This window comes from Telopea speciosissima, chromosome 8 (genome assembly GCF_018873765.1).
Source record: "Telopea speciosissima isolate NSW1024214 ecotype Mountain lineage chromosome 8, Tspe_v1, whole genome shotgun sequence".
In the NCBI taxonomy this organism is placed as follows: Eukaryota; Viridiplantae; Streptophyta; class Magnoliopsida; order Proteales; family Proteaceae; genus Telopea; species Telopea speciosissima.
In genome coordinates, this window is record NC_057923.1 from 9,732,508 (window position 1) to 9,754,903 (window position 22,396).

General features: G+C 36.1%; 1 protein-coding gene across 2 annotated transcripts; it reads right to left on the minus strand.

The window, feature by feature from the left end:
* Positions 1–1,835: 1,835 nt before the first annotated feature.
* LOC122671658 (autophagy-related protein 9-like) lies at positions 1,836–21,419 on the minus strand. Of its 2 annotated transcripts, none has more exons than XM_043869013.1 (11): positions 21,310–21,419; positions 19,036–19,141; positions 16,974–17,623; positions 16,544–16,864; positions 9,068–9,290; positions 5,751–5,930; positions 5,442–5,648; positions 3,733–3,810; positions 3,526–3,596; positions 3,260–3,370; positions 1,836–2,983 (listed from the first exon to the last, which is right to left on the minus strand). In XM_043869013.1, the coding sequence occupies exons 3-11, from the start codon at positions 17,546–17,548 to the stop codon at positions 2,140–2,142; spliced, it is 2,610 nt and encodes an 869-aa protein (XP_043724948.1). In that variant the 5' UTR covers positions 17,549–17,623; positions 19,036–19,141; positions 21,310–21,419; the 3' UTR covers positions 1,836–2,139. The 2 variants fall into 2 exon arrangements, with proteins under 2 accessions (XP_043724948.1, XP_043724949.1); XM_043869014.1 differs by lacking the exon at positions 21,310–21,419 and adding an exon at positions 20,890–20,931.
* Positions 21,420–22,396: the final 977 nt, after the last annotated feature.

Genomic DNA, 22,396 nt, shown 5'->3' on the forward strand with positions numbered 1-22,396 from the left:
CAACCAATATTCCATCCCTTTAAGCACAAGCCATTCACAGTTTTTGATACATTGCATGTTCAGAAACTTCTTACCTTCCCAACTGAAATCCACTCCACTTGGAAGACATTTATTGGCTGCGTAACTTAAAAAATGATTCTGAAGTGCCGTTAGGATGTATATGGGTATTTTGGTAAATTATATGTATAGGGTTTCGCTATAAATTTGTATCAAGGGTTTTTTTTCTGTAAGTAATTTGAGAGAGGTGTGAGGACGAACGATTGTAACCCTATTCTCCATTGTAGTGAAGTAGATCTCATCTCACCGTGAACATAGGTAATATTGATGTAAATCTTCTTGTGTGCATTATGTGATTGTGTCTTCCCGATTTTCTTTCTTATCTATATCAATATAGTTCACGTTTTTTTACACAATTAACTGACCAAAGCCCAGAACATGCTTAGACAAAACATGCCATTTGTAAGTCTAGGACTACAATTCTTTTACTCTTGTTTAGTTTTTTGATGAAAGTTTAATCACACAAACCGTCAAAAAAAAAAGAAGAAGGTTTCTGAGCAAGCAGATCTACACCTTCTCACATTAATTATTATAATCATTATTTTTTTTTAATAAAAAATAAATATAATCATTCATGTGAGGAGGCAGAGTGTATGCCTTCGGCTCAAGGAGCATATTCCATAGGGTTTCGTTTGTTTGATGGATAAAAAAGGGTAAGAAATTTATGAGGGTGGATCCCACATGTTGTAGGTTGGGTTGACAAAGAAATGAAAGAAAGGAAAGGAACACAAAAAGGGAAATAATGGAATATCTAGATTTCATTTCCTAGGGCTTTCAAATTAGTAGGACTTTGCCACCTAATCGAAAACTTAAATATGTGGTGTTTTGTGAGAAACAAGTACAAGTTTCCTATCCCTTTTTACTTTTTCCAGTTTTCTCCGTCAAACAAATAGACCGTTGGATTCCTTCAAGATCTAATGAGTCTTGGAGCTCATGCTAACACTCACTCTCCACAAACAAAATACGACCCTTTACTAAACTAATCTATCTCCTACCTTCTCATTGGTGCGATTTCTCACTCTGACAAACTTTGTTTGATAAATAAATATATTTTTCAGTAGATCTGTCCCTTGATGAGAACAAATGGGTAAAGGTGGACCACTCTATTTACAATTATTGACAAACCTTTACTCCATGCAGAAATGGAACTGGAATATACCCAAGCATCTTCCATGATAACGAAAGTCCACCTCTTATGATTCAATTCTCCCAAACTTTCCACCCATAAGATTATCTTTACTCTGCAGATTGTAGTAAAGAAACAAAGCTTATGATAGTTAATGGAATAACAGGACTAATGACAAATCTTTAGACTAAAATTACAACTAATTGAAGCAGCATCACTCGCCATTAATGGCTTTGATTATATCAGATGTTCATTCCTGTATATGATTGAATCTAAGATAGAAACACGGTAATAAATCATACATTTTCTGTAAATCTAACCTTGCTTATCTGAACTGAAACTGCCTCAAGCTTGCTTAGAACTCAAACCTAACTTAGTTTTATCCCAATTAAAAAGGATTCAACTATAAGATTCCCAAGAGAATTGTTTGAATCTGGATTTATACAAATTTATATGGATAATTGGACAAATATATCTAACTGGGTCTAGTTTAAGATTATAGATAGCTATTAATAACTTAATATGCATGATATATTCAACATTTTATTTATATTTTCTTAAGACAAATTACTATGCATTTCTTCTTGTGATCCTGAGAGCATAAAAATGATGAGAAAACAGATTCACACAAAAAAAAAAGGGTAACAAAATCAATTGAAAAGGAATGGATTGAGTTAAATAATAATTTATCTGTTTACACTTGTGAGAAGTTTATGGTGGCTCCTTTAATCCTTTGGCCACCTTCCCGAGCACAAAGGCGGAAGAATCATACAGGATCTATCCTAGTAATGGAATTTATATACACCAAAGAATATGAAGCTTCTTCCTATGAGTAGGAAAAACATCACATAGATCATCTTTGCTCCACACTGACTAGCAAGCAATCCAAACACATGCCAGAGGCAAAGAATCTCGAAAGGAATTGAAAAGAGAACTAGAGGTTCTATTCCAAGTAATCACTCACTGCTGGTTCGCTGTGCATTTATAGTAAGGTTTCCCAATGGCTTATTATAAATATTGAATGGGAGATCAAAATTCCCATCAATCTCGTAGTCATCCGTATACGCTGTCATAGACAATGTGCGGGACTGTATCCAGTCCGAGTGCTGCCCCTGCTCCTGCTCCTGCTCTGAGCTTTTATCCGAAAAATTTACATGGGTATCATCAGAAGTGTGACGAACAAAATTAGGAGGCTCAAGGAAACTTGTCTGGGGATCCACTGAGTGCCGTCCACTTCGGGCCCACCAATGGCTGTCATTGGAGTACTTAGCATCACCCAAGTCATGGTGCTGAAGCACACTTTCCCGGAAGAAAGAGGATGAAGTGGAGGCTCCCAAATGACTCTGTATCCGGTCCTCTGGAGGATAACCCCAGTTTCCATCAAATCTTGGTTCATAATGTGTATCATGGTTTGTAAATGTCGGCCAGATTTCTCTAGATGGCTTCCCTGCAACTTCACTGTGTAAATTTGGAGTATCTTTTGAATTACTGGCTATATGAGGGGGCCGAGATGTGTAATACCAATCAAGTAGGTAAGGGTGATTTCTTTGTTCTGCACCTATTGCCCACAATGAACCTAACTGATAGTCTGTTCTGGGAAGACCCCCATTATTATTGATAAATACATCCTTTGAGAAAAAACTATGCATGTTGGCTTCACCCCTTGGCCATGTCCTAGGAGGAGAATATGCTTGTTGAGTTCCCTGCCCTTGCCATTTCTGCTCCCTGAAGTTTCTAAGAATGGACAAGAACTGCTTTCCTAGAGCATTGGGTTCCCAGGTAGGGTAGCTACTCTGAAAGCTGCACAAATGTCAAGAAGAGTCAGCTAGAAGAACAGTGGAAAGTAGATATAGACAATGATTAGTACAATAATTATAGTTTCTAAATGTTACATAAACAGCATTTATATATTATCTGCTTAAAGAAAAAGCTTACTAACCTCAGTTATCCGTTCTGGGCTAATTTGCTAGTGTATTTATATTCATATTTGGTGCAAGTTTAAGCAAATGAGTAGAATGCGTACTTATTAGATCACTTAGAAAATGCATAGTGCATAGTCAGTAAGCATATGCGTACCTTAAGAATGATTTCTCCATTTTCCCTTGGGAGCTTCTACGGGAGCGAGGGGCATTGTATGGTGAACCATAATTACTATTTCCATGGGCTTCAAAATCAAAGACACTTAAGCTGCATGGAAGTAAGAGAAAAATGTTGAATTTTAGAATTTTCAATATCAAGTGCAAGAACAGAAAAATCCTGTGTATAACTTGAGTGGGTCATAGCAGAAGGCCCAGATTTAATGAATTCCATTTGGTAGTTTTTCAAACTGGAAAAACATAAACCTGCAAACATGACCTACGCCTTCAACATCCACCGTGAAATCAGAAATGAACTGCAAAATGGCATCCACGCGCTGCAAAATGGATAAATTTATTAGGTCAGTAGCTGTTACATATAATAACTAATAAAAACAATAGATAGAGAAAGAAAGCTGTTACAGATGGCACATAGAAAAGTATAAGTTCGTTGAATTAAGCAAAGGATAATACCTTTGGAACAACAAATAGGAGCAAGTATGGGGTGAGAAAAATAGAGGCCATCTCCTCCAATAACATCATTCCAGTGTACTGCATTAACAAAAACACCAACATAGTCTATAATCCTTCATGGAAGATGCATCTAGCAATAGGAATTATTGTAAAAATCACAATCTAACAGTAGGAAACATTATTTTACAACCTTGATCTCCACCCTCCCATTCCCAAAACAAAAAAGGGGAATAGAGGAAATATTGTTGATATAAAAATCAACATCCAAATTTGGGTGAAATTTGCAGGACTTATTTTCAGTCCTTGTTGGTGATAATAACCATAGAATAAACAGACCACAGGTTTTTTATCAGGGTCTTAAATTTGCAGGAATCATGTAAACATCCAATCACGTGAAAATTTCTGGCATCTTGGACGGGGCTGAGTTGATCATGTAAATGACTGCTTCTATTGAAGGAGGGTAAGGACTAAAACAACTACTACTAAATAGGAATACCTACTAGGAGAATATTTGTCAACCCAGAGAGGAAGATCAACTGATTTCAGGATCCACATTCACTGTGAGCTCAAGCGGTCCTTGCCTAAGGATGATAACCTATGGATTAATTTTACAACAAGAAATATTTTCAGTCAATGAGTATGTGACTAGTCACTGTGGCTTGCTGATTGACAAGTCAAGCAGAGTCATTGGTACAATATTTAAATCGTCGTTATCATTTTGGTGGCCATTTAGATTTTAGACCATGACCGAAACCAAAATATTTCAGCAAAATGGCACCGAAATTTGGTCCATTTCGACTGAAGAGAGAAATGGCAGTTTTTGTACCCAAAAAATGGAATTTTGTACTGAAAATTTAGGGAGTGCCTATTTAAGCGCAACACACTAGATCCTTTTTCCCTGTAAAATCTAGCAAGAAAGTTGAACCAAGATGGACAGATTTAGGGACATATCTCTTTCTCGAAGTTTCAACCCAAATATCTCTTTGCACTCTTGTTTTGGAAACTTAAATGAGTTCAGAGAGTTTTGAATCCTTAATAGTCCGTAAGTTTTTGAAGAAATTTGAAATATTCTAGCAATTTTGACTCATTTTACCAATTTCGACTCATTTCAATTTGAAAGTTGGTATTATATATGAAGGAATGTGACATTTCAATCACTTTGTTTTGCTCATTTCGATGAAATAGTATATTCTTTGTATTTCACATATTATTTCGTTTTGAGGGCCATCAAAATCAAAATCTTTTGCTAAAATTTCAACATTTAGGTTGAAATTTTAAACCATGGTTGTTATATTTCATGTGACTTGATGGATGGTCTGCAGTGCAGCACCCTTACAGTCAAGGAAGCTATCCAATGAAATGGATTCCAGCACCATCCTGACGTACCAGAAGTGATAGAGTGGATAGAACTGAAAACCAGGTTATTTGGTCAGGCTGTCAGTCTCTTGGGAATCCTCTACCGTTCAGAAAGTTGCAATAAAAGCTAATTTAAGTGCTATGTGATGGCCTGGATAAAACTGAAAACCAGGTTATTTGGCCAGGCTGTCACTCTCTTGGGAATCCTCTACAGTTCAGAAGGTTGCAATAAAAGCTAATTCAAGTGATACATAGCATTAAGAAGCTCAGTCAGTAAAAGGATGTAAATGAATCATAATAAACAAATAACTACAATGAAACATAGCATTAAGAAGCACCCACAAAAGGTTTACCTGAAATAATGTTTCAAACTCCATCCAGACCATATCTGTATTTTCCTTCCCACGCCACCTCTTTGGCATATAATGTGTATGTTGGACTACCAAAGACATAGCCCCTTGTGGATCAAGGACCTGAAGCTCATCAGTCACTGCAGCTCGGCTAATAGCTGTTACAGTTCCAAAAACAGCAGCATACCAGAACAAGTTGCGACCGTATATCTATTTTTTTACAAAATAAGAGATAAATAAATATCCAAAATCCATATTCACCTGGAAATTAAAACCATGCTACTACTTGTCAGTGGTAAAATTAAGTATTACCTGGCCCTCCAGAAGAGATTCTTCTAGAAATGCAATTATGATCAAAATAGCAGCGAAACCACCAGAAACAAAAGAGATAAACTTGGCTATAATAGAAACAATAGGGGATGGAAATTGCTTCAAATAATCAGCAGCATGTACTACACTGTTATTAATACGGTGTCTGAACAGATGGTCAACCTGAGGTGCACAAATGAGATGGTATAAGATCAAGGTTTAAGAATTAATATATTTTAAGAAATATCAAGATTAAAAATTATTTTTCATATCTAAAACTTACACACAAAGAAGAGCAACCAAATACAAAGGATGATCGAAGAGATAATGACCAATGATTCAAGATAAGGTAATACACTCATAATTTGATATCAAGTGCTCCAATCTCCAGTGACAACATAAAAAATAATAACATGCAGCAGAAACAGTGGTCATGAGATTAAGTGTTCACTCCCTTATTGAGGATGATTTACAGCTGTATATTATGCTACTACTCTGCAAATCATCTAACAACGAGCAAATCACAAAAAATTACAACAATGCCTACTAGATTCCATTACCATGAAAGGGCATTGTTGTAAGTTTATGAAACTTTAAACTCATTTTTAATAACTTCTAAGTTCCCATGCTTGTTTTGGGCACAAATTTGCTAGTGAGATGGGTGTAGGGCCTTCTATCACCTGGAGCCACTCCTCTCTGTCTGTGTCTGCCACATTGCAAGTAACTCTGACATCCTGACGAAGACAACACTCACAAACCTCTCTGAAGTTTGGTTTTCCAATTTTATTTAAAAAAAAAAGAAAAAGTCATACCAGCCTACTCCCACACTATAATTACCCCATATAGGTGATCCCTATTCACTCCCAATCTAGCCATATATCTCCTGAGATTAAAGTATCATTAAGTAATTCTCTAGGATTTTATTCTCCTACACATAGTCGTTATTAGTTGAATGGACATGTGCAACGGAAGCCTTTGACTGCTCCGGTAAGGAGGGGTGATATGATCCAGACTGGAGGAACTCAAAGAGCTAGGGGTAGAGCTAAAATGACTCTAGGAGAAGTGGTGAGGAAAGGCATGCATAGTTTAGGACTGGTAACAAGTATGGCTTTCAACAGAGTTGATTGGTGAAAGAAGATCCATTTAGCCACCCCTATTTAGTTGGTATAAGGCTGAATTGAGTACATATAGTCGTTATGAAAATATGGTATTAAGAGAAGAATAGTCTAGAACTATTGAAATAAAAGAGTTCTTTTAGGCTTTTAGTTCCTCCAAACCTTTCTTTTATTTATTCATTATTATTATTATTATTATTTTGGGGGGGGGGGGGGGAGGGGGCGGGAGTGCTTGCATGAGGCTTTACCAAACATTTTATTTATTATTATTATTATTATTATTATTATACATTTTTTTTGGGGTGGGGGGGGGGGGGTGCTTGCATGAGGCTATACCTTTACAAGGACCTTAATTTTTAAAATTCTATCTGACTCTTTGTCTGTTTAAGACATTGACACTTTTTCCATATAGACCTAAGCATAGTTGTCAAGGAGAGGAGTTGGAGGGGCCTGGACGCCTAGGCGACCCAAGATGGGATCCAGCAAGGGGCACCTGGACGCCTTGACAAATATGGACCTAAATTGTAGTAGCTTCTTGCTTCTTGGAAACTTGGGTACCTATGTTGAACACTGGCACCTGTACCCATGTCCTTGTTATCCAGGTCTCTTACCAAAAAATTCCATCCAAGGAACCGCAGCCTAAGCAGTGAGTACTTCAACTCCTTTTTCATTCTTTTCCAATTGTAGAGATATTTTGTCCTTTCATAGATTAAAAAAAAATGATTTTATTGATGAAAGCATAACTAAATTACAAGATATGAAATGCAACAACAACAATAAGCCAAGCCCTCGGCCTACAGGAGGGGCTACATCATACGGAACAAACCCACATACAAGGACTGTCTATCCACACCTTCTAGAGTTAACAGTCTCATCCTCCAGAAAGGAAAACCATCATTAAGCTGCAAGGGCACGAAAAACAAGAACCCAACCCAGTATATCACTAATGGTACTTGTGGTAATAGCATAGTTGTCAAGGCATCGCCGTCCAGGCGGATTTGTAGTTGCCTAGGCGGCTGCCGCCTTATTGTAAGGTGTCGTGCATTGGTTTAATTGGTATCAAACCAGGTTCTGGCACTTATTTATGCCAAATAAAATTTAAGTAAATGTTTTGGTATTTCATTTACTTAAGATATTATTCATAAATAAGCAAATACCCACTATTTGAATCCAATAAAAATAGTTAAAAAATCAAATTCCAAAAGGATAAAAACTCAACCCCCCAGTTCAAGAACATAAACTGGATTTTTGGTGGTAGGTGAAATTTTCAACTTTCTAATGTTGGGGTTTTTTTTCTCAAATCTAAAAATTTCATATATCTTAATATGATAAAACATTGTTAAAAACCAAAAGTGTGGTAAAATATTCATTTGTTTTGATATCTAAAAAAATATTTTCATTTAGAGCGATTTTGACAGCATTTGCGCACACCAAATAAGGTTTGACCGAAACATAACTCCTTCAATACAAATCAGATTTAAGCAATATTGGATTTGTTGGAAAGCTGGTTTTGTGCTCTACCTAATACAAAAAATCTCATATAAAAATAAAATCATTTGATCAATCAAATTTCTTAGAGAACAAAAACATTTCTCTAAATCGAGTGCTGGTCAATTACTTATTGATAACATCATATTTTCTAAGAGCAGTATAAACCAAATGTGAGACTAGGTATACTTGCAAATGACCAATTTCAAGAACATATAAACCAAATGTGTGTTTTGATTGTTTCACACATAAAACTGATATACTAAAAAAATAATATTGGAATGCGATTTAGGCCACCTAAGCGCTTAGGGAGGACCTCAAACGCCTTGGATCGCCTAGCACCTTGACAACTATAGGTAATAGAAATTACCAGTCATACCACTGGTGTCTGAAAATGACATATCAAATACCAATGATAAAACTTAACATAGTAACTTTATGTTAACTGAAACCAGATTTGATATACTTTAAAACAGATTTTAGGGCTAAACGATAATAAATCAATCCCGACTTTTGGAGAACATATCCATCTATAGAGACAGAAATAATCAAACACTAGCAAAATCACTTGAGATATTTTTTCCAACACTTGTTACAAGGTCAACAGAGTCAGTCAGTCAATCACCATCAAAGATTACTTAACATGAGGAACATAGATTTAAATATAGATTATAAATTGAGAGCCACCCCATGGCCCGAAGGTGAAAATGCTAGTACCTCATTGAATTCCCTGAAGATCCATTTTGATAGGGTAGACCACCTTCGGGATGATGCAGTACTGGGATGGTTGTAGAACTGTTCAGCATGCCTTAGGAAGAGATATACCAACATAAATATCACAAGAAATGGAGAGAGTAGAAGCATCCCAAGCCCAACTGCCATTAGCCTCTTTTTTAACGAAGAAGGGTTAGAAATAAAGTCCCTTCGGACACAAAAGTTTCTGCGAATACAGAAACAGGATCAGCACATGAAAAAACACAAATGTACACGATTTCTTTTCTGTAACACTTTATTCTATATATTCTGATGCTGAAATCATGAGAGTTCTATTCTGATCCCCTCCATGAAAAAGCAAGAAAAGCTTCAAGAACGTTGAATGTTCATTTCCATATAATGATTACCATTTTTTTTTTTCTCCATATAATGCAATTGTATGAATATATCAACAAGTAAACCACCTAACAAGGAATCTCTTCCAGCACTATGTATGGATGAACCAAAACAAAAAAGGATGACAATCAGGAGCCAAAACAAAAAATCCATTTGTGCCTCCCATTTCTTGCCCTATTATATTTGCTGAACTTCCATAATTCAATCTCCATCTATTCGACTTCTATAAATAATTTGTATTATTTCTTATTTTATTTATTAAAAGTATTAAATTATCACATAAAACGAATCCGTATTCTGCCAAGTGATTCTGAAGGACATAGAAAATAATGGGAAAAAATAATGATTCAGCAACTGTAGTTGGTACATATAAGATTAAAAGCGACAAGTTGCACCAAACTGGTAGTTAAAAAGCCACATGTTCATATAATACATTTCCCCCCTTCCTAGCATACAGCTGTATATTTTGATGATATAGTAACAACCTGGTGAAAAGAAGAATCATGTTTCATAATCTAATGACAGAAAGATGAGGTGTATCTTCACTAACCTAGAAGAATAATCATTAACATGACGAGACGGCATGTACGATCCTAATCCTTTCCAATTGGAAAACCTTAGCAAATGTTTAGTAAAGAATAGCTATATGACCAAGTGGGGCCCATCTCTTACAAATGAATGGTGGTCTAGTAATATGCAGAAACACTAGACTCGACAGAAGTTCTACCACATTTTTAACAAGTTTCTCAGTCTTTATTCATGCAATCTAGCAAAAACTAAAAAAATTAACACATTTTATCATTGTGGTCTTCTCTATCATAGTTGTCAAGGTGGCAAGGCGAGCTATGGCGGTGGAGGGGTGCGTAAGCGCTTAGGCGGCAAGGCACCCGCCTAGGCGCTTAAGTGTTATTTCTTTATTTCCTCTCTTTTTTAACATTATTTAGTATGCTACAATATGTACCTTATATCATAAAATCAACACTAAGCCACATCAAGTCATAAAAAATCAATATTAAGCAACATCAAGTCATCAAAAATCAACATTAAGTCACATTAAATAATCAAAAATCAATTTTAAGCCACATAAAGTCATCAAAAATCAACAGAGAACTAGAAGACAGTAGAACTGAAGAAGCAAGCTATTGGAAGTTTGAAACAATCAAAACATACATTTGGTTTATACTATTCTTAGAAGATATGATCTTATCAATAAGTAATTAAATTGCTCTCAATTTAGAAAAATGTTCTTGTTCTCTAAGAAGTTTGATTGATCAAATGATATTATTTTTACATGATACTTTTTATATTAGGTAGAACACAAAACCAGCTTTCCAACAAATCCAATATTGCATAAATCTGATTTATATTAAAGGAGTTATGTTCCGGTCAAACCTTATTTGGTGTGCGCGAATGTTGTCAAAATCGCTCTGAATGAGAATATTTTTTTAAATATCAAAACAAATGAATATTTTACCGTACTTTAGGTTTTTAGCAATGTTTTACCATATTAAGATTTATGGACTTTTTAGATTTGAGAAAAAACTCAGCATTAGAAAGTTGAAAATTTCACCTATCGCCAAAAATCCAATTTTTGTTCTTGAACTGGGGGGGTTGACTTTTTATCCTTTTAGAATTTGAATTTTTAACTATTTTATTGGATTCAAATAGGGGGGTATTTGCTTATTTATGAAGAATATCTTAAGTAAATAAAATATAAAACATTTACTCAAATAATATTTGGCATAAATAAGTGCCAGAACCTGGTCCGATACCAATTAAACCATAGCAAGGCGCCCTACACTATAGCGGCAGTCGCCTAGGCCCCTACAGATCCGCCTGGACGCCTAGGTGACGACTTGACAACTATGTTCTCTATTTGAGTTCTTCTATGCATTTGGATTTAAAAGTACTTAGACATAAGATTTTGAGGTTATAATTAAACTATAAAGGTTACTCTTCAAATTGTCAATAGGATTTGTAATTGCTACTTGAAACTGAAGAGAAACATTAATATGGCTGTTTCTAGGGACCAAGAGAATGGAGAGTATCTAAGAGGAGAGGGTACAAAAGTGAGAAGTATTAGCATTGTTCCTTTTGACTACTAGAAAGGATGGTGATTTTTTTCTCGCCCGGGGGGTGGGGAGGCAAGGGAAAAAGGTAAAGGCACTGTTACAAGTAATGCTCACTTTCTATATCATGATATCAGGGGCCCTAAGATCATACACTAGATAAATTCTCTTGACTTCTTAAAGAATAATTTCTTTAGAAGATGGTAATAAATAGGACTTTCTAATGAGTGAATGTAAAGATATCATTCACAATTCAATGGAAAAGGTCCCTTTTACGTTAAATATTAAAATTTATTTGATATTAATGCAGATCACATCACGTGGAAGAAGAATTTTCAGATTTTGGGTTTGATTCAGTCTTTTGGGTTAAGTTGAACCTGTGGTTCAATAAGTTAGGCAAAAATTGATGTCCCCAATGGGTTATATGGGTCATGGGCTAAGTTGAATTTTTTACTGCAACGGACCCATTACATAAGCCCAAATATTAGGGAGTTAAGGCCTATATGGGATTAAGTAGTAAGTTTCTATATTCTTAGTTTCTAATTCCATGTAATAACTAATAAGTTACATAGTGGTTAAGATAGATATAAAGTAGAGGTTTCTAATTTTGTTACTTTCTATTTTGCATGTTATTGCAATGGATCCTATAAAAGGATTCCATCCTAGTTTCTCTTTTATTTGTTTTCTATTTTCCTTGTAATAGCTAAGGATCCTTTCTAGAAGGATTCATTTTTAGTGTTTGCTTGGCAGCCAAGTAGTAAGGAGAGTTTATATTATTGTAATCAGTTCATTAGTTATTATAAATAAAGAGCAACGGGCACACTAACCCAGAAATTTGATGTTTGAGAAAACTATGCTCTAGGTGAGTGGTGCACTGTCGTGAATCAGTCTCACCCCTTGTGGTGGAGCAAGTGGAAACCAAAGTGGTGAAGCCATGGAGGGAGGGTGGTGAAATCCAACCGCAGGCCATAGGTGGTGATACCATTTGTTTCCCATTTGGTCATATCCCCTTCTTCTTTCTCCCATTTCTTTTCTTTTTCTTCATTCACTGTTTGCCGACATTCCAGCACTTCTTCTCTCCATCATGGCCTATTATTAGGTGACCTCTGACCTTTCTTTTGTGTTTATTTAATCCCTTGTTAATTGTTATTGCTGTCTTGATTCTTTTTATCTTCTATTATTCTCATGCACTGTTTCAGATCTGCGATAGGAGTGTTTCACAGCATATATGTCTGAACTTCAGTCACTGTTAAAGAGTATATAACCATTAGATTGGGTTGAATTTTGACTATGTTAGTCATAGTTGTCAAAGCGACACGGCGACCCAAGGCGGTGGAGGGGTGCCTAAGCGCTTAGGCGATAAGGTGTTCACCTAGGTGACCAAGGCACCCAAGTGTTATTTTTTATTTTCCCTCTTTTCTAACATTATTTAGTATGCTACAATATATACCTTATATCATCAAAAATCAACATTAAGTCACATCAAGTCATAAAAAATCAACATAGAACTAGAAGACAACAGAACTGAAGAAGCAAGCTATTGAAAGTTTGAAACAATCAAAACATACATTTGGTTTATACTGTTCTTGGAAATGATCATCGTCCTGGTATACCTAGTGTCTCACATCTGGTTTATACTGTTCTTGGTAAATATGATCTTATCAATAAGTTTAGAGAAATATTCTTGTTCTCTAATAAGTTTGATTGATCAAATGATTTTATTTTTACATGAGACTTTTTGTATTAGGTAGAGCACACAACCAACTTTCCAACAATCCAAGATTTGCTTAAATCTAATAAATATTGAAGTAGTTATGTTCTGGTCAAATGCTGTTTAAAATCTACTTGAATGGAAATAAATATATAGACATCAAAGCAAAAGATTATTTTACCGCTCTGTTGATTTTTAGTGATATTCTATCAAAATATGATTTATGAAATTTTTAGATTTGAATAAAAACTTAGCATTTGAAAGTTGAAAATCGCCCCTACAACTGAAAATTCAGTTATTCTTCTTGAACTAAGGAGTTGACTTTTTATCCTCTTGGAATTTGAAATTTTAACTATTTTTTATTAGATTCATTTTTTTTGGGGGGAGAGGGGTTTGCTTATTTATGAATGATACCTTAAATAAATGGAGAGAGAATTACAAAGTCATTTACTTTGATGTTTGGCATAAATCAGTGCCAAACCTGGTTCGATACCAATAGAAACGTAATAAATGGAATAAAAGATTAATAAAAATTAAACCAGCGCCCTGCACTAAGGCGACAGTTGCCTAGACCCCAAAAAAAAATCTTGGATGCCAAGGCGGCACCTTGAAAACTATGATGTTAATCCCCATCCGAACTACTCCATTCAACCTTAATTTAGTGTCCATCGGACTAATAGATTGAGAGCTATGCTAGTTTTCTTTACTTGCTATTTTCTGTCCATGTTCATATCTCCTAATCTAACCATCAGTTTACTTTGATATTTTAGCCACATACCCCATTAGGATCTCATATATATTAATTTTTCAATCAGATTTATAGTTTTTTTTTCTGCCCCTATTTTACAATTTTCTGGTTCAATGCGATTCAAGTTTTCAGGGGTTTGTTATAGCCAGCAATGATCCAAAGCCTTCCCAGCCACTGAATGTTGATGACAAATTCAATCACCTTATAGAGATGATGATGACAACTCACTAAACGTGTCACTCGCTTAAAGCAACAGCCTTCCCAACCACGTAGCATTGATACTAGTTTGGATCAAATTCAGCAAAGTTGGGGTATACCAGAAATCCAGAATTACCCTCTACTTTACATATTGACCTCAACTTTATACCACCACAGGAAGAGAGGATAGCACCAATAAAAGAACAGGAACTTGCAATCAAGGTTAAAATTGAAAAGATTCAAGCAACTGGTGATGACAAGGTCGTGATTAAGGAACTCGGCACCCTTCCCAGCTGAGATTGATTTGGAGATGCAGCATGTTGATTGTTGAGTTCGTGATTCCACCCATGTTTTTCGAGGACAGCAAGCCACATCTTGAGGACTACATCCCTAACTACCGTGAACTGCCGGAATACTTTTATGGGCTGAAGCTGGAGTGCTGGACGTGCACCACATGCAGTTGATCTCTCGACTTACCAAAACTCAAGGTCGAGTTTTTTTTTCTCAAGCTGGAGAAAGTTGATGCAGATCACATCCCGTGGAAGAAGAATTTTTTAATTAGGGTTTGGTTCAATCTTTTGGGCCAATTTGAACCTGTGGTTCAATAAGTTGGGCCCAAATTTAAGTCCCCAATGGGTTATATGAGTCATGGGCTAAGTAATTTTGAGTTTTCTATTGTAACAGGCTCATTCTATAAGCTCAAATATTAGGGATTTATGGTATATATGGGATTAAGTAGTTAGTTTCTATTTTCTTAGATTCTAATTCCATGTAATAAATTACTTCGTGGTTAAGATAGATATAAAGTAGAAGTTTCTAATTTTGTTACTTTCTATTTTGCATGTAATAGCAATGGATCCTCTAAAAGGATTCCATCCTAGTTTCTATTTTATTTGCTTTCTATGTTCTTTGTAATAGTGAAGGATCCTTTCTAGAAGGTTTCGTTTTTAGTGTTCGCTTGGAGTAGGGAGAGTTTCTATTCTTGTAATCAGTTAATTGATGAATCAGTCTCGCCCCTTGTGGCGAAGCAAGTGGAAACCAAAGTGGTCAAGCCTTGGAGGGAGGTTGGTGAAATCCAACCACAGGCCATAGGTGGTGAGAGCATTTGGTCATATTCCTTTCTTCATTCACTGTTTGCCGACATTCCAGCACTTCTTCTCTCCATCGTGGCATATTATTAGGTGACCTCTGGCCTTTCTTTTGTGTTTATCTAATCCCTTGTTATTGCTTTTTTAATTCTTTTTATCTTCTATTATTCTCATGCACTGTTTCCGATCGGCGAGAGGAATGTTTCACAGCCAAAGTTCTAAAACTCGTTTTGTTTCGGTGTTTCGGTCAGGTTGAAACCACCGAAATTTTGCGCGCCAAAACCTTGCATTTTTCTCAGCTTATTTTGTTTTGATGTTTCAATGGGTAAATAGCCATAGTAGGCTCCGAAACTTAGGGAAACCTTGTTTTAGGCTAAATAAACATATGTAAATCTTCGAAGTGCAAAAAAAAAATCACACACAATGGTGTTTTGGATTTGCATCCTTGGTTGGCAGGAAACGTCAAACCCTGTTGTATACCTTATGTAATATTTGGCTATGCTACACATCGTTTTAGTACTATAAAACATAATTGGCAAGTAAATTATGCAACAATGCATGAAGGAACATAATATTGAATATTTATTTAAGAAATTTCACTGAAAGTTCGGTCAAAACAATGACAGTTCATGTTTCATATGCTATTTTGTCTTGGGGCCCTTCAAAATTACTGAAATTTTTTAAATTTCAGTGGCGAGTTTTCAAACTGTGTTCATGGCATATATGTCATATTTTCAGTCACTGTTTTCTGAGTATATAGCTGTCAGATTGGGTTGAATTTTGACTCTGTTAATTCCTATCCTAACTACTCCATTCAACCTTAATTTGGTGTCCATTGGACTGGTAGATTGAGAGCTATGCCAGTTCTCTTTACCTCTTGGTCACATGTAGCAACCTTAACCTTGGTGCAACGGTTAAGGTTGCTCCATTGTGACCAAGAAGTCATGGGTTTGAGTCTGGAAACAGCCTCTCTGCGAAAGCCTCGTGCACTGGGTACGCCCTTTGTTCATATCTCGTAATCTAACCATCAGTTTACTTTGATATTTTAGGCATGTACCCCATTAGGATCTCTAATATATATTGATTTCAGCCCCATTGGAATTATAGTTTGTTAGTTCTAACTTCATTTAGTTTCTGTCCCTATTTTACAGTTTTCTGGTTCATTGCGATTCTGATTTTCATGGGTTTGCTAGTGTTTGTCTTTTCAGCACTAGCATACCTTATCAGATACTAAATGCACCTTTTTTGAATCAATCATCGAAAAAATACCTGTCAAACATGCTCTGCAATATGCACCAATTCAAGGTCCATTCAAGAGTCTTTGTCAATATTAAATAGTTTTTCTTTCCTTCCTTTCCAGAGTTCACAACAGGACCAGCACCTGGGACCCACCAAGAGATTGGAAAAGCAAGGACACCTTTGTTCAGCATCCCAATTAAATAGTTCTCTTTGCGCATTATTCGCAATACCACATCATGTGCTGAGAGATCCTTCACTACACAAAGTTGCTCTGACCTTTGTATCTGAACTACCTTCTCAAGAATTGATGCCCATGAGGTAGTTTGAACTTCACGGTCGGTCACATGGAGACTGCAGAAGAAAGAAAACACATACACTTGATGAGTATGCACTCTAATTGTTTTGAAAACCAGCTACATTCAACAACAAAAACAAGAAAAAACACCATTGTCAAAATTACCTATGATAGTAGAAATGGCGGATCTCCAAAGTGTCTTTCAATTGGGAAAAGAACCTCAAAAAACAGAAGATCCAGTAGATGGAAAATATTCCCAGATATCCAACAATTATACCTTTGGAAAGTGTAAAAGGAGTTAATGGGTGTGAATGAAGAGCTTCCTTAGCCAGATCACAGTTCTTTCCAGACCCAAATGCATCTATCCCACACTTTACCTTTCGTAGGCCATTCCAGTCAACAAATAACAGGAAAAACCCCGAGAAACATATTGTGAAACCCAGGCTCAGCAGTTCAACCACCCACTTGATGATAATGCACCAAAGACCATTTTCACAGTAGTAGGTATACAGCCTTTCAAAAAATAGGTCTAAATCAGCAATTGGTTCTACCTTCAAGTCCTCATCATTGAGAAGCCGAGAAGGGCTCTCACTACCAGAACTTGGCAGCCTTCGATAATCAGATAGCTCGATCTCAGGAGGCACGTCATTATGCAGTCCTGTGGTTAAAGATGATTCCCCATGCAATTTCCAATTGAATATGCTAGGAGCATGCCTCCCTTTTTGTCCACTGGACATCATTCACATACACACAGATCAAGCAAATATGGCCAGTCCATTACCCAAGTTGTTACTTCCAATGATTAATGTGATGAGCTGGAACCAAAGGGGAAGAAATAAAACCAACATTATTCCAAGAGCGAACGCCCCAGAAAACAGGGTAACATGAACGGACTATATCTCAAAGCGGTAATAAAAAATAGGTTCCTTGCAAGATAGATCTAGCAAGAGTGAATGAAATATGGAAAAAGGAAGAGGTGTGAAATTAAAACAAGAATCACACTAAGAACAGATATAGTCTAAACAGAATAAGAGGAAGAACAATAAAATATATTTCAAAGACAAGTTCAACTTCAAGCAGAATAGGACAGCTTAACTAGTAGTTCCATAACTGCCCACCTCAAGTTAATCAAGCCTTATTTGAACCACTAAGGGATGGCTACACAAACTTGTAGTTTAATAAATATATAAAGCAAAACCTTGGATATCTCAAAAAGATTCCAGAGCCTCTTGAATGATTGACTGATCTATAAAGGATACAATATACTCTTCAAAAAGTGAGCATTTTGAACAACATATATAGGAAAATTTAAGCATCCGCAGAAAAACAACACAAAAACAAACCAGTCCATTCACAAACATACATATCATAAAATGGTTTTTTGCTACAAATAGGGTTATACTAGTGCAGACAGAGCAATGATTGTCATCAATGATAGACATTTGGATGCAGCTATACTAGTGCAGTTAGAGCTAATGGTCAGTCAGAACAGAAAAGAAGAAGAAAATGAAAGAGAAGACTCTCCATAGTTTCTATGTGAAAATTTCTCAAAAAGAAATGCATCATAGTTTTCATTGATGTCTTCCTGCGGCAGTAATCTTATAAATACACTAGAAACGACAAGTCATTTCAGAAATCCAGGGGAAATCAAAGTAGTTACCTAATTGTTTTGAAACTGTTTATCATTACTTAATGGTGACGAATTCTATCAACCTGATGCCTGTCTCATAATTAGAATCTTAGAAATGTATGGAGTCTCTCACTCAATCCAACATGTAGCAGTAGGGTGTCTATCCTCATGCTCCGTATTAGAATAATTGAAACAACAAAGGGGAAAAATGGGAACTTCGGTCACCAAAGTTGCTTGGGAATACCACAAAGCACAATGCAGGGGCAAACTCCAAGCATGAGTTACATTTCTACGACTGATACATGACAGTCATGGATTAAGATAAAAAAAATAAATAATGATAATGATGTTCATAAATAATAATAACAATAACAATAACAATAATCTGTAAAGGAAGTTCTTTAAAATAATCTCTCCTTCTTCTGGGTTCCTATGTGTTCATTCCCAACAAATACTCAAAAATGTTGAAAATACAATCCTATTTCCATAATTTCTAGCATCAATATTGGTAGGTTTCATCACCTTTATCAAATAGTACCAGGCTCATTAACAAGTTTCTCAATATGCAATCTTACATTCAAGGATTCCTAATACTACCTTTCCATGAATTATAACGATATTCCTCATCAAATGTCAACTTCCAAAATCCAAACAATCCTTTGGTCATGAGTGCCACCATGAATTCGTTAAGTTTTCCTCTATCCTGCAACAAAGAGAAACCTATAAAAGGATGAATATTTACAAAAAATGATAGAGAGTGGAGGAAACAATGAATATTTGAATGTTGACATTATTTTTGTTTGGCATTGAGGCATGTAGTTGCTTTTTCTTTCTTTCTTCCTTTTTCCTTTTTGGGTCAGCTCACAGAAAGTTTGAGTAAAATGAAAATTAAAATCACCATAATATTAGTAACTATCAATTCCTAACAAAAAGGCCTCTAATACAACCAAACTCTTGATTATCAAGAGCTTCCAGGAATCCATGAATAGATCATACTATCTGATGTAGAGGATCTAGGTTTTGAGATACAACTATAAGGACCTACAAATTGAATGTACTGTTAGACATAAGTTCCCTGGCTGTGTAACTACTCATTTGGCATGGACAAAAAAGGTACTCTGTTTTGGTTACTACATTTTCAATCAGATCTCCCCAGGGCAAAAACTACAGCAAAACTGTAAGGCTATGAAAACCTTTGATGCCTAAGATTGAGAGGAGCTTATTAATGGAACTGTGATAACCACATGCAGAAACCAGTACTACAACATAAGCTGACATACATAGTTCAAAAACTCGCCAAGATCTCTCCCTCTGCGAGATCTCGGAAATCTCGGTAAACTCGAGCTAGTCGAGACGAGATATGGTACGAAACAACAAAATGTCAAATCTCGAAAAACTCGACCGAGATTTTGAATATTTCGAGAATCTCGCCCTCCTTAGTACTCATAGAGTCATAGTATTGTATTGTTGGGACTTGGGAGTTAAGACATGGAAGACTAGGTCAGTAAGGTGTCTATGACTACTTAGGTTGGGTGTCTATGTAATATGCATTGTGAACACTTCATTATATCTTGTGGTTTGTAGTAGAAACTTTAACTATTTCTTAAATAATTATTCAATATTATGTGCATAACTTCCTTGTTTTACTTACCAATTATGTCTCATATCATTCAAACAATGTGTAGAATAGGCAATATTACATTAAGGGTTCGGCCTTTAAATATGATTATTAAGCCTAAAACAAGCTTACCTTAAAGTTTCGGAGCCAACTATGGCCATATGCCCACTGAAACATAATTCCGAAACATTAAAAAAAAAAATACACTATCTCGTCGAGATTTCGAGATCTCGGTAAACTCGACTTGGTCGAGACCGAGTTTTAGAACCTTGCTGATATATGACAGACACCACATCTTGCTTCCTGAGCCAGTTTTGCCAAAACTAATAGGGGCCTGCACTCTTAAACCAGTATCTTCATTAAACATCATACCTACTCCACCAGCCAGCATTACAAAACGATTTTCTCATAGATGCCAACACCACTAGTTTAATTGCAATGTTCTGGTTGCTCATCCAATTCAAGAATACGAGCTTCCGTTTCTTAATTTAATTCTCACAAACTAAGGTTGCTCCTACTCATACAAATTTGCAGGGAATTTCAGGGTTATGAAGAGGATAGCAGCGGTAGCTCTGCCTTAACTCCTGAAGAAAATGGTATTCACGTAATCACGCACACCTTTATTTTGCCTTACACTAACATTAGAAGCACCTAATGAGTGAGGGACTGAAGAACTAAAGAAACCAGGGCCAAATTTGCACAAAATGTCCAACACAGTTGACAAGGCCTCCTACCACACTATTCAAAGTTTATATTGCTAATGTAGTCTAAGACTTCAGACGGGACAATCGGTTTCATCTTCAAAATTAAATAGTAACATCTGTTTAACTAACCAGGTAGGTTTCAGCTTTACAATACCGGAATTCAGGTCAGGACTTTGTATTGCAGAAGCTCAAAATTGATCTAGAGCCTCTATACATAGTCATTAAATAACCAATCTCAGAACTCAGAATAAACATAAATAAAAATATTTTTTGAGAACAATTCTACCGTGTCAATCAAGGACCAGGAGACAATAAAAGATAACAATAACACATGACTAACTCAGGAAATCCCAGTGGCTAAAGTACAATAATTGAAAGAAAGCAGCTTGTTTCAGTAGCTAAGAGACCTGTGTGAATGCCAAATTCAAATGAAGACAAACTAACAAAAGCAATATTGATAGGGAAAAAAACCAAAAACCAACAAGCAGGAGAATCCCCATGAAAGTGATGAAAACAATATACAAATACTCGAAACAAAAAAAAAATTACCTGTGACATCAAATAGTTCCAGCAATTAAGTCAGAACATCAGAAGTGATGAAAACCCGATTTTAGAAGCTACCCAGAAGAGATTTTTGCCCCAACCACCACCCAAAAAGAAGAAAACGAAAAAAAAAAAAGAAGAAGCGATAAGGACTACTTAATCGAAGCACAGTGATAAAGAGTCGGATCCTTTGAACGAACAGTGAAAAGAAAGGCGAGAAATAAAAGCGGTTTATTCGGTAACCAAAACGACGAAGGATTGAAGAAGAGAATAATGTAAAGAAAAATGAGAGAGAAAGAAAAGGACAATTTAAGAGTACACAGACTGCGTTCGGTTTAACGAAGACATGAAGTTGGGAACCACCGTCTCTCTCTCTCTCTCTCAGAGTCAGAAGTCTCCGTCTCAGTCTTAAAGTACTACTAGTAGGAGTGGAAATTGGGTGGGCCAGGGTGTGAATTTTTCTGACCCATTTGAAAGCACCCAGCCCATGACTGTAAATGGATGACAACACCCAGACTCGTAGGGGTGTCAACCGGTCGGTTTGGTCCGGTTTGAGTCAGGTTGGATTGATTTTGGTATGAGAATGGATGAATCCAAAACCAAACCAATAAAGTTAGGTTGGTTTTTTTTCTGGTTTGATTTTGGTGTTTTCTTATCGGTTAGATATTGGATTCGGTTTACCATGTATATATAGTAATTATGGGAAAATTTTGATTTTAATGGTGTTTGGGTTGATACCGGTTTCATATAAATTTCAGTTCGATTTTCCATGTTCAGTGCGTTTTTTAGTCGGTTCTATAATACTTAAAACCAAAGCTGGCCCAATAAGGAATTGATTAAGTTCAATTGGTTTTTCAATCGGTTTGACCAGTTCGGTTTAGGGCTTGACACCCCTAACCCAGATACAACCCATTGTGCCATTTGGTTTTCCCCTTAATAATTTTTACTTGTGGGAAAAAGGTTCCTGTCAGGCTGTGTGGCGCCTGCACCAAAACATAGGAGCACATGAAATGGGTACCCGTCCCTTGAAATAAAAAAATCGCACCCTTGTTTATGCCCTTGCACACGCTCTCATTGGCCCCCACGCTTGTGC

What these genes read in the sequence shown, in the direction of transcription:
- LOC122671658 (XM_043869013.1), bottom strand. Translation starts at nt 17,548, where the DNA reads ATGATGTCCAGTGGACAAAAAGGGAGGCATGCTCCTAGCATATTCAAT. An exon ending in CGCCATTTCTACTATCATAG is followed by an intron (nt 16,865 to 16,973) that starts GTAATTTTGACA and finishes TTTCTTCTGCAG; the next exon opens with TCTCCATGTGACCGACCGTG. An exon ending in TTGCAGAGCATGTTTGACAG is followed by an intron (nt 9,291 to 16,543) that starts GTATTTTTTCGA and finishes CTGTATTCGCAG; the next exon opens with AAACTTTTGTGTCCGAAGGG.